Genomic DNA, 13,112 nt, shown 5'->3' on the forward strand with positions numbered 1-13,112 from the left:
GAGCAGAATCAGCAGTAGCAGCGTGGGCTTTGTTGTGGACTACTGGGAGAAAAGACAGGAGAGAAAGGGAGGGAAAAAGCAGCTGACAGAAAAACAAAATAGACAACGAAGTTCAGATGAGGAGAGCGTTTAGAGAAAGTAAGGAAGAGAAAATATTTAGAGAAGGAAACAGATCAACAAGAGACAACAAGAGAAAGGGTGGTTTCAAAGAGAGAACCAGGAAGAAACTGTACTGAGTGACTATTGTTACAGACATTGCTATCACTACCACTGCTTCCACTACTACTGTGAAAACCACATTGGTAGTGAGGTTCAGTTGCTTTGGTGGCGATTTCCTGGTAAGTTTGACGTTTACTGATTTGTTCTGTTGCAAAAATGAAAGAAAAAACTTCTTGGAAGCTCAGTTTGTATCACCTTTATGTTCTTTTTACCTGTATTGTATTTCAAAAGATGTTTTATGATTAGTTCTAAAAGATGCAGTATATTGAAAAGAAGTGAAAGCACATTTATGTAGCAATAATATGTTTCATGAGACTTTTTTGTTTGTGGAAGCATCTGTTCCTTTTTTAAAGTATGCGAGATTTATATCCACTGAAACTTCCCTAAAATGAAACGACCAACATCAGTGAATACTGCACATGTTCAGTTGAAGTTAGTCAATGATTTGTTCAATTCAGGAAGCAGTAGTTGCGCCTTAAAGGTATTGTTTGGTTGATAATTGTTTCTGAAAATGTATGATTATTTCCTGTTTTCTTGTTTAAACATAAAAATAATCTGCTGTTCAGATGATAGTGATGTAAAGGACTGAAGCGGCTGTTTCACACCTTTGTTTAGGATGTCTGCATTCATTCAAATTCACTGTAAGAGGCTAGTCTGCTTGCTAGTGAGAACTGTTCTGATGATTTAATGGTATTTCTGGCTGTAAATACGTTTGGGGTGCCATGTGTTTATGATATACAACAGGCTCAGGAAGTGATTAGAAGGTATCAGATATTTTCATTTTTGTTCATTTTAGTTTCATCAGTTCAAAGGTGAACATCTACAGGTAACGTAACTGTGATTTTTGTTTTGATTTCTTTTTGGTGCATGTGTTTTAACGCTGAAGAATTTGTACAAGAAAACATTGTTCTGTAAATACTATGTAGCAACTTTGTTACTTCCCCTCCCTGCTGTCTTCACATAGTCGCACACATGGTTCTTGTGAACTTCATACTGCTGCAAATTCACTCAAAAGAACAGCTTGTGTATGTGTGTGTGTGGCTCAGTGGACTGTTTGAGGTGAGTGTGCTCGGTGTGTAGGTGTGTGTGTGTGTGTGTGTGTGTGTGTGTGTGTAATTAGATGAGAGGCAACTCTGTGGGGCCCCTCCCCCTCCCCCTAGACAACAGACACACTTACTAGAGACCCGGTTTTGGTGCATGTACGCACACACGCTCACATACATGCACATTTCCTCTGGCTGTGGCTTACACAGGTCAGTGGGTCGAGCTGGAATGATAGTCATGATCAGTACCATATGTATCTGTTTTGTTGCACCGTGGGCACGCTAGAGACTTTTTGACTTTTTTTTTTTTGCACTAATATTTTTGCTTACTTTAGTTAGTTTAACACAAATATCATTTTACATCACATCTAACAATTGTGTAAACCTAATCCTGTATTTTTGAAATTTAGGTGTATCTTTTCAAGGTTCTAGGCAGCCATTGGTTACCATCACTATTACAGAATACTAGATTACATAGATTAATGCATGGCTGCCAAGACCAGAAACAAAGTTTGATCCTTTTACCAATCAGACTCCTGCTCAGTTGTTAAGCCTGTACAGCTAAACATTGTTCACATGAAGAAAGTTTTCATAGACACCAAATATGTCCAGCTGTGTGGTGAAAATGATGCAAAAGACACTTTGGATGTTCACATTTGATGATGTGCAACAGTCATAAAAACACAGAATTTGGAGTTTGAATATTTCCCTCAACATTATATCACTTCAGTGAAGAACTTGAACAAGCTGACAGATTGTCAGTGTGGAATGAACTTACTTTATAAGCTGCTTTTCTTTGAAATTAAAAAGCAGAGGTGCCTGCATTGATGATAAACTAACATATGATAGAAAATGACAATAAAATGGTACATATTACTTTGCTGGCTGTACGTGGATCAGATTTTCTTTTTGCAACAGGAAAAGATCAGAGCAGCCCCTACACTCCCACCCTCCACCCAGCTGCCCCGACTCAGATTTCCTATGATGAATGAAAGCCTGCTGATACTGTGATACTGATTGGATCCCTGCAAACACATTTTGATCCGTCTTTGTAGGGCTTACAGGTTCTGGCTGAGCATGAATGAGTGTGCCACTGTGCATGTGGGTTGGTATCGCTGTTGCTCTGTGAGCACACTTTATGTGACTGCTCTTGATGAGCGACTGAGCCCTTGCCCTCTGAAATAAAATACTGCTCTCTTCTACACCCACTTTCACTCATTGGCCAATTAAACAGCTTTCAGGGTGCCCCAACTGGCCCCTCAGAGAATACTGTAAACCTTCCATAGTCGCTCCATATCGCCTCAGTCAAGAAGGCTCTAATGAAAGCCTTGGCCCCTTGAGAGCTTCCACATGCTCTCACCAGGCCCCTGCTTTCACCAAGCAATATGTTTGTATTGAAATAAGAGATGGTTATCTTTCTCTAGTCATCAATTACTTTCTCTCTCAAATTTGCTCTGTTTTTTTTTTCACACATCCTCTATGATAATTATATGATCATATCACAGTCATGCTGAGGCTAATGAAGACAGAAGGGGGTGGTGGCGCCACTGCTCTGTTTTTTTTTATAACAATGGCTGTTGATTTTTTTTTCTCACTCTACTGTCACTTTCTTTATATATTAGCACTTATACTGATTGGCAATTTACAGTGTTTTTATTTACAATTATCTTCAAATAGGTTACTAGATTTTTTTTTTTATTGTTGGGGGGGCTGTATAATTTGGATACTGGACAGGAAAACAAAATGAGGGGAGCAAGAGAAGGGATGGCATGCATCAAAGGTCCCTGACTACACCTGAACCTGGGACAATTCCATGATAAATATCCTGAATAGGCCACCAGGATACCCCAGGCTGTTCGATATTAACACTGCTGTACTTCTACTGTTGGTCATTTTACAATTTGACAATTTTCATTCAAAAACATTCTGCCATTAATCAACAGCATGAAGACTTTAATGGATCTCCACAGTAAAACTAATATTTTCTCATACTGTATATTACTGTTTCCCGATTTGTTTTAGAGATTTAAAGAGTTTAAATCCTCTCACCATAATCACTGTTTTTGTTGTGTTGCTGGAAGCAGAGGGTTTGATGAATTGTCTATCACGCAGGTCACTGGGGGCTCATGACTTCTGACTCACTTTCAGCATAGGGAGGGGCTCAATACAAAGGACCTGCCAAGAAGAGTTTCAGAAGATTTTTATTTATCCCCCCCCCCCCCTTCACATGTCTGTCAATCGTTTTTGGAAAAACCGCCACACTTACTATCCTTGTGGTGTTTTTGAATGCGACGTTTGCAATAATACAAACCATGTCTACTGATTCTCTGCACCTCTGTTGGAAGCCTCTGTGTACAAATGGAGGGCACATGTAGAATGTTTTGTGTCTATGCTTGCTTACAGGATGGCATTTTGTGCTGCAGATTTAGAATTTACACTGAAGTATGTATCACACATTTAGATTTCTAAATGAGTCATATTGTCATCTTTTAAAATCACCCATGCATTTAACTTGTGGGTTACTCTTTCTTTCTCCCTACATATCCCATTTTTCCAGTTACCCTTCCCGGTGCACTCCTCGCTCCTGTTTCTTCCACCTCAGCCTCCCTTACTACACGTCGCTCTTCTTCCAATTCCTCCTCCTTCATGCAGACCTCATACCGGCTGCCCAACCCCTTGCCACCCCTCCCTGTTCGCAAGGGTGTCCGAGGTCGTCGTCCCAAATCCCAGACTATTGCTTTGTTAAAGGCAGCGGCGGAGGCTGCGGCGGCGGCAGCAGTAAATGGAGCATCACAAAGCCCTGCCAGAACTAGCTCTGAGGCTGAACTGGCACCCAGGCCACACAAGAAGAGAGGACCCAAGCCTAAGAGCAAGGTGAGCTATAGAGAGTTGTACTGTGTAATGTTGTGTACCTTTTATGTATTACTGTAGAAAAGAAAGAGGAGACAAGGCCAGAGGTGGGCTCTGTGGAAAGGAGGAGTTTTATGGATCTTTGTGGATGTTTATGCATGTAAAAAACGTACTGAGGAGAACAACTTTGCTTTACAACTGACTGTAGTTCATGTGTAGGTGTGGGTTGAAACACATTTAATAATTAACTAATAGCTTTGTATGCTACAGAGTCAAAGACATATGGGTTTGTTTTTTGTGTCCGAAGAAGCCTCGGATGGTTCAGGCTCTGGGGCCTTCATCAGTTACAGCTCCGCCTTCGGAGACCAGACTGAGCTCCAGCCATGTCTCAGTGGACAGCAGCAACAGCAACAGCTCAAATGTAGTTTGCACAGGTAAACTGGATGCCTGAATGTATATTTCTGTTTATACGGTGGGTTTTAGCAACTGTTAGCAGTATTCCACAAGCTGTAACCTGGAACTTCCCATCCCCTGTATTCAATAGAATTTAAAGGCCTGGTTCATTCTGCTTTGTTTTCCACTGTATTTTTCCCACTGTCAATCAGTGATTTAGGGCTGGACCCAAATATTCAGCCTTTTGGATATTTCTTTGGCTTTGTCCACTAGCTGGCATTTAATAGGAATGACAAGCAATTACGACATTATGACGCGGAGCCGGCATCATGGGTGATAATCATGAGCATGATTTTAAACTCCCCCAGGGACCGTCAATGTTTTTTCTTAAAATGACATCCAGGATGGTCATACCAGCTGTTGCTAACTAATGTTAACTCTGAGACTTAGTTATGATGAGACAAAATGAAACTCACCATTGTTGGGTTTATGACCTCACTGCAGCCGGTGGAGAAAGATAACACCTCTGTCTGCTGTTAGCTGAGGATTGTGTACAAGGTAAAAAAGACCACACACTGCAGAGCAGAGAGCAACAAGTTAGTGATCATGGCTGGATTAAAAAGGCTGGGCTAGCAACAGCTGCCATTCTCTATGAATGAGACCTGGGGTGTGTCTTTAAATTTAGCCCCATGAACTCGTCTTCAAAGTGGGCGGAGAACAGTGAAAAAAGCAGAAGGGCTACCAGTTCTGTTAGGGGTCGGTAGGTTTCTACGGTGGTAAAGACCTATGTTTGCTGGTGAATTCTAGTTTGACTCAACATTTTATTTCATTGTTTTGAAAAGAATTATATAGTATAGTTTTCTTTGTCCTTTCCTGATCCTGTTTGTGTCATTCCAGTGTGTGTCTATGTGAACAAGCACGGTGACTATGGCCCCCATATTGACAGAAAACTGGTGCAGCAGCTCCCAGATCACTTTGGTCCAGCTCCAGTCAATGCAGTGCTTCAGCAGGCTGTTCAGGCCTGTGTGGATTGTACGTACCAGCCCTCTGTACTGCTGTCGTTCCTACAGAGTCAGTCTCACACAGGAGGAGAGGTCATCAGAGGTAAGTGGAGTGAACAATACAGGCTGTTCTCTCTGAAAGAAACTGATTGCATCTTCAAATTGAATAGCAGATGTCAAGGTATAACCAGACTGGAAACAGGGAAGCAGCTAGCCTCACTCTGTCCAAAGGTAACTACGTGCCAGCACCTCTAACGTTCACTTTTTAGCATATCCAATTTCTTTAATCCTTATAAAAATCTAAGTTGTAAAATGACAGTCCTCCGTATTACAGTCAGTTATATGCAGAACTATTTCTCGGGATATAGCAGTGGCTTCATGGCGTCTCCACTGGTTGCCTGGTGACTGGTCCCAGCGAATGAAAGTCTAAATAGTCAATTATCTTTCAGTTTTTGTACAGATGAAACAAAATAGGTATTATGTGTTTGTGTTAATTAGTGAGCTTCATGTGTTGTTGTCAAATTACATTTTCCTTGGACAGAGCCAGGGCAGCTGTTTCCTGTTTCAAGTCTTTATTTTAAACTAAGATAACCTACTGCTGGTTGTAGCTTCATATTTCCCTAACAGACATGAGAGTCAACCTTCTCATCAAACTCTTGGAAAGCAAGCAAATAAGTGTTTCCTAAAAATGTTGAACTGTTCCTTTAAAAGTTGCTTTCTGAAAAGCAGTGCCAGATTTATTCTAATGTATTCCTAATGCCAAATAGCCTGGATAGGCTATCAGCCACATGAAATTGGTTTAAGCACACACTCATGGATTGTGTATGTGTGTGTGTGTGTCATGAGAAAGCCAAGAGGAATAAAAGACAGTGCCTATGGCAGCTCTTGAGCACTGTTTCTGTAATCAGAAGTGACATGTGCATCTAACCTGGTTTGGGATTCTGGGATTGGGTCTCCCTTGAGGCGCCAGATTTGGAATGCTGTGGGTGAGGTTGTGTGGGGAGGTGGGGGTTTAATCTGTGGATTTGCACAGGCTTGGCTTGGGTGGGAGGGTGTAGTGCATTGTGGGATGGGGTGAAAAATCTGGGTATGTGCTTATAAAGGGAGGGCGCTAACACTAAACCATCTGCTGTTTTTCCTCTATCTGTGAATGTGTATGGCATGTGTGTGTTGTGTGTGTTGTGTGTGTGTGTATACAACACATATACTAATAGCTGTTTATGTTCTGCCACCCCAGTTCGGTCAGAGCACGGTATCCGCTATGTGAAGCTACCTTCTGCTTCCAGTCCGTCTTCTGTACTGCGGTTCCTGGAGAACATGTGCCAACATCTAGAGAGTGACAGTCTTTTCAGCTCACAGCCATTCAGCCCCTACAACAACAACACCCGCGTCTACAGCAGGACCAAGTCAGGTGGGCAAACATGTGGATGGAGCAACTGTAAAGGGAGGTTGCAGTTTGTAGCTTACTGTAAACTCACTTACACTACACATCTAGCTACCTCACAAATCTCGGCAACTCAAATACACTCTACACATCTCAATAGTCTGTGGTTATTTTTCCTCTGTGCTGCCTCTAGTTATTTTTCAACCAAACAAAAGAATATGACACATTTCACAGGAGTTATTGCTGCTTAAAGTTGTTTGTTAATTTTTATTTGAGGTATTGCTCATGGTGATTGTTATCTTTATATTAGCCTAAAACTTTGACGTTGGAGACAGAATTTTCGGGACTACTTTGTCTGGTTCAGATTTTCACATAAACTACAGTCTGAAACTGCCATTTTCTGCTGTGGGATCTTATCAGAGGTCTGTGCTCTTTGTGCTTTGCTCTTGATTCTTTTACCTCCATCATTTATGAACTGAGAAATGTCCTACTAAACAAATCTTCTCCTGAGTTTTCCTACATAAGTTGGTTACTTTACATCTGTGTGTGCAGTCCTTGTGCAGCAGCTTTTCTATTTGAGTTTTTCTCTCTTACACCCTTTCTTGAAACAGAACCACTGTCTCACGCTGAGAACGGCCTGTCCAATGACGATTCCACAAAGGATCCAAGTACCCGCTCCCTTAACACCCCATCAGACTACAGAACAACAAAGAAGGAGCGGTCATATTACCCTGGACACACAAACACACCGCCACCCCTACGACGTGTCAGTTCTACCTCGACTGAACTTGGTCCAGTGTGTACACACAGACGAGAAGAGGGTATGGTCAAGCATGATCACAAGTCACTTTGCTAATGTAGTTCACTTATATTTTCACCTAAGATAAGCGTTCACAGCACCGTTCAAATGTATGTCAATATGTATGTCATTGAACACCATGTTTAGTCTGACTGAGGCTGTCTTCAGTTCAGCAGTGCATTCAGCTCCCTATTATCATCAAACTGTGAAAAACTGTGTAGGAAACTAGATGGACATGTTAGTTTTATGTATTAATTAGAGGAAGATTACATCACAAATGTCTTTGCTGTTTGTGTGTTTCTATTACACTTAGGCACTTTTTGCTTTTAGCTACACAACAACTTTCCCACTTCTGCCAAAACTTAAAAAAACCTTTACAGTATTTTAAAATTAGTTTGAATGTTTGACATTTCACTCGGTTTTTTTTTGCACAAATTGAAAATATGCATAAAAACAGGTGGATGGAAGTGCACCCACTGATTCAGTCAATGGCAATGGAAATTCACTGTACCATATACTTCATGCGTTGGTTGAAAACAGCATTTCTGACTGACCTTTTTTGTTTCCAGGTGACTCTTTAAACAAGAAATTTGTAAAAGCTTCTTAGATATGCAGCAGATTGCTACATATAGGGTATAGTACTAAAAGCTAAAGTTGCACATCTGAGGCAAAAAAACAGCATCTTCTCCAGTCAGTTGTCAGTGTAGAAGACATGGAAATAAAGAAACTGCATCGGTCTTGTTTTGGTGTGTAAAGCTAGATAGTCCTAATAATATGCATAAGTATGACTGGGGTTTAGTAAGTGGTCGGTTGTTCAGGTGTAAGCAGCAAAAGCTTTTGCCAATTATTATTCTTCCCCGTTTATTTTAATGTGGGCTAAATTTGACAAATGTACACTGTTAAATGAAATAGCTGTCCATGTTAGGCTAGTGGTTAAGGCACAGTATGTCAACATACGAGTCATCAGTGTGACGATTCGCTGTGGCGACCCCTAAATGGGAAAAGCCGAAAATGACTTTCTTTCCTACACTGTTAAATGCAGTATAGGTATCAGTTTGATGTGGCTTTCCTTTCTCTTGTCCTCACAATCTACAGCAGCTAGTTCAACAACAGGCCCAGACCATGTGAAACAGGACAAGGAGGGCTCAGGGAACGATGCTTCTTCCTGGTCAGTTGATGATGTCATACGGTTTGTCCAAGAAGCTGATCCCCAGACTCTGGGCCCACATGTTGAACTGTTCAAGAAACACGTGAGTATTTAATTTATATTAACTTTCTTCTTTCTCTTGATTAATGATCAACAGACTACTAGACTGTTGGCTTTCAATCTCCATGCTCAAGGGAAATGAGACTCCCCACCTTTACCATTTTGTTCTGAGAGGAAGTGTTTGTGACACTCCTCCCTCCGCTGACACTGTGCTCCTCTCTCTACAGGAGATCGATGGCAAGGCGCTGATGCTGCTGCGCAGTGACGTCATTATGAAGTACATGGGACTGAAGCTGGGCCCGGCGCTCAAGCTCTGTCATCACATTGAAAAACTGAAACAGACCAAACATTAGAGGATAAAGGCAGTCTCGTTTCACTGGCAACCAAACACACACAGATACATAATACTCCGCAGGGATGTAGTACAGTACAAATCTTAACCAGGGTTGTAGCTTCCACTGAGGTCATGGCCTCTGTAATATTTGTGATTTTAGGAATTAAAACTTACTAGCTGTTGGTATTGTATGTGCTAATTTGACTACTTTAAGGCCAACAGATACAAAATAGCACTTTCCTCTGAAATTTATTCTTGGCAGCGTGGAGAAGTCTTTGAAACAGCATTTAAGGACATTTACAGACCACAAGTTACTTTCATATTAAAACAGATACACAGTACATTAATTAATAATTTGCACAAGTGTAATTAGTATCAGATATCTGAGCATCTGTGTGTTTTTTTTTGTCCACATTAGTGACTTTTTGCCTTATTACAAACAACTGGAGGCCATAATTTACGTGTCTTTTAAGTTACAGCTACATTGCCAGTTTTATACACGCACACAGACATATGCTGTAGGTCTTTGCAGTTTTGTCTCAGATGTCCGGCTGATAAAGTATTTTTCTGTGAACAGAATTTCAGGATGGATGTTCTGCATTCAAGATTGGGAAAGTTACTTCAGGTACTGACAGTGAACGTCTCAATGCATCATTTCTGACAATGCAATAAATGTTTCTGAATGACTGCATCTGTTACAGACTGTCACATTTAGTTTATGCAAGCCAGTGAGTGTATGAAGTCATAAGGATTATTCCCCACAGGTACTGAACTCCAGGAGCGCTCTGTTATGTGAATGAAAAGTGTTGAAGGGTTTCAAAATGTTGGAGAAGTCTTGTTCCCTTAAGTTAGTCATTGCATAAATTATGCCTGTCCTTAAATAGTTTAGTTGTTCTTTATAAAGCTTATATATTAACTTTAACAGAGTGGGCACCATTTTTATTTAATTGGTACTTTGGAAGGAAACCTTTCATCAGTTGTAATTCTGCAGGCCATAGATGTAGAAAATCAGTTACTGAAGAGTTATGTCTCTTTTATTTGTCTGTATTGTATGCTGGAAGACATTCAAGCTAGATGGTTTTAGCTTGAGCACTGATGTGGCCTAATGATTGTGTTATGCTGTGACAGTCACACTATCAAACACACTACACGAGACATAAAAACATACAATGGCAGGGATGGTTTTTTTGGTTTGAAAGCAAAAAATGAAGACAAGGCCATTAGTTGTCAGGTTTGAGTGCTGTAAAGTGCTACTGAGAGAGTACATGAAGGAGAAACTCTTTTGTATAAAGTCAAGCCAAAAGGTTGTTTTTGATATCATTTTGTATTGCAACAAAGTGTATCAGCCTGTATCAAGCATAAGTGTAATCACATTTTTTTCTGCCTGAAATGTTTTGTGTGTGTGTGTGTGTGTGTGTGTGTGTGTGTGTGTGTGTGCGTGTGTGCACCATCAAGTAACTACCTACAGGACGATGTTGTGTCCAAGTAATTATTCACATCTTAAAGTATTTATCTGTTTTTCATGGCAGAAATTTTCTGAACATTTCAGAACCATTTTCAAACCAAATCATGTCTGTTGTAGCTGCATTTCACACTGTTGCTCTCCCATAGTGGTAACAAGTTAATACTTGAAGCCATCTCGCTTTAATGTGAAACTCAGGTTTTAGTAGGGGTTGTTTCTTAGAATTTGTTTTTAGCATTTTTCTGTCCATGACTACAACATAGAAAGACTGCACAGCAACCAACTCTGAATATCTTTTATGCCTTGTCATTACTCAACAGCATTTCATGTGTATATATACAACTTTTTACTGTAAGTTCAACAAAAGATGTTTGTTAAATATGTTTGATATGCATTCATAAAATTAAACTTTTGTTTACATCATCTTAGTGTTCAAGAACTTAGTAGCTACTAGCACAAGTTTTTTTTTACCTAACCTAGTCCAGGTGTTCCCAACTTTGACTTGACATGTGACCCCTTAAAACAAAGCATATCTTTGAGTAATGACCAAATCAACTAAAGAGGTTTTTAATTCTTGTTTGTTTGCTTGTTTTCTTTTTAGAGATGAAGGGGGAAAAATCTTTAGTAATTTTTGAGAAAAAGTAAAGTTTAGAAGAAAGTGTGAAACAAAGTCTCTCATTTTGTCAATCACCTTGTGACCCCTCAGTTTATATATATAGGCCGTAGTGATAGATGTAGCAATCCCAAGTGACATCAGGAAGAAGGAACACGAGAAGCTCAAGAAATACCAAGGGCTGAAAGAAGAGCTAGAAAAGATGTGGAAGGTGAAGGTACAAGTGGTCCCCATGGTAATAGGAACATTGAGGGCTGTGACCCCCAAACTGGGAGAGTGGCTCCAACAGATCCCAGGAACAACATCTGAGTTCTCTGTCCAGAAGAGTGCAGTCCTAGGAACAGCTAAGATACTGAGCAGGACCCTCAAGCTCCCAGGCCTCTGGTAGAGGACCCGAGCATGAAGGAAGGAATAAGACCACTCCAAAGTGGGGGGTGAGTGGGGAATTTTTTTTCTTTTTTTCTTTTATTTATAAATGCTAAAACGAGCTAATACATAAATGCAAAGAAAGAAAGAAAGGGAAAAATGTAACTTTATGTCTTCATTTTTGTGTGTTGGCATGAATGTGTCTTGGGGTTTGGGGGTCAAAGGGTCATGAATGTCTTATTTAAGGAAAGCAACAGCATAGTAGGAATCATTGTTCAAAAGATCACTCAGTTCAAATAGCTCACCAGCAGCATTCACTATAAACAGGCTCGTTATATGTTGCTTCATGGTTGTGAACTGAGCTACATTCACAGCACACTTCTCCCCGTTTAAAGCTGTATTACCAAATGCTAACAAGTATTTATGCATTGAAAATGTTAAATCAATATTATGTGTAACTTGAAGGAGAAAGTGTCCTCTCTTTATTTAATACAAACCAGTAATGGTTCAAAAGGAGGCACTCTGCTTAAAATCAAGTTACTCTCCTCCCTGAAATAAAGAACAGCCAAAATGTAATCTTTGAGAATGGATCTCTTAAGGTAGATGACGCTCTTAATTTTTTGCTTTTAAATGGGATTTGTGTCTAGGTCATCTTAAGGTTAAACTAAACTAAATACAAATGAAATATAAAGATGTCCCATTTACCACAAATAAACAAGTTATGCTTTCTCATCATTCAAGAGACCATAAATATGACTGGTGTCCAGTGGTAGAAGGGACAATCAGATGTGTTACTAGGGTTAAAAGTAGTAATACCACATAGAAATACTTTTCTATAACTAAAAGCAAATTAAATCTCAGAGCAGGAAAGTCTAAGTCAAGTCTAAGGCCCTCAATTTTATGACTGGACTCAAATTTAATCCTGTTGCTCAGAATTCATTATGAGACAAGCTCAGGGTTTATAGAGAAAGCAGTGTCATTATGTTGAAGATATTTCCAATTCAACCAGAATGAATCTGAATGTGATTCTGATAAATGCTGGACTCAGCAGAGCGGAAACTTCACTGAAACCAGACAACGTTAAACCACTGCCATCTAGTGGACAGATCCCCTCAGTGCATTTGTCTCTGATGGGGATGAAATGAAGTGTCACACAAAAGGCCTTTAATTTCAATGCAGTCACATTTATTGGCTTTTTTTTTTTTTTTTTACTATGCACAGTTATTAAGGAGCCTGATGAGCTGGTAAAAAGAATTAGATATAGAATAATGGAATTTTCACAATGTTGTAACCCCCCACCAAAGAATAAGTACAAGGCTGAATGTGTTGCACAGCTCCAAAATATACAAAGACCTGGAAATAATTGTGTAAACGTTGAAAAGAAAAATGTATTTTTAATTTTTTATTGATTTTACAAAAGAAAGAATTTGCAAGATTTTTT

The 13,112-nt window shown here is 39.9% G+C and overlaps 1 protein-coding gene across 4 annotated transcripts in view; it reads left to right on the forward strand.

The window, feature by feature from the left end:
- Nucleotides 1-10,421, forward strand: part of scml2 (Scm polycomb group protein like 2) — a 23,732-nt gene extending 13,311 nt beyond the window's left edge. For 2 of the 4 annotated variants that reach the window (XM_020608050.1, XM_020608058.1), the window contains exons 8-14: nucleotides 3,820-4,136; nucleotides 4,420-4,546; nucleotides 5,403-5,609; nucleotides 6,744-6,917; nucleotides 7,502-7,711; nucleotides 8,785-8,939; nucleotides 9,124-10,421. In XM_020608050.1, coding sequence (XP_020463706.1) covers nucleotides 3,820-4,136; nucleotides 4,420-4,546; nucleotides 5,403-5,609; nucleotides 6,744-6,917; nucleotides 7,502-7,711; nucleotides 8,785-8,939; nucleotides 9,124-9,249 — 1,316 coding nt within the window. In that variant the 3' untranslated portion in view covers nucleotides 9,250-10,421. The remainder of the gene's footprint in view (nucleotides 1-3,819; nucleotides 4,137-4,419; nucleotides 4,547-5,402; nucleotides 5,610-6,743; nucleotides 6,918-7,501; nucleotides 7,712-8,784; nucleotides 8,940-9,123) is intronic. The other 2 variants (XM_020608072.1, XM_020608066.1) reach the window with 2 other exon arrangements.
- Nucleotides 10,422-13,112: the final 2,691 nt, after the last annotated feature.

Source organism: Monopterus albus, unplaced genomic scaffold, assembly GCF_001952655.1.
Source record: "Monopterus albus unplaced genomic scaffold, M_albus_1.0 scaffold4.1, whole genome shotgun sequence".
Lineage (NCBI taxonomy): Eukaryota > Metazoa > Chordata > Actinopteri > Synbranchiformes > Synbranchidae > Monopterus > Monopterus albus.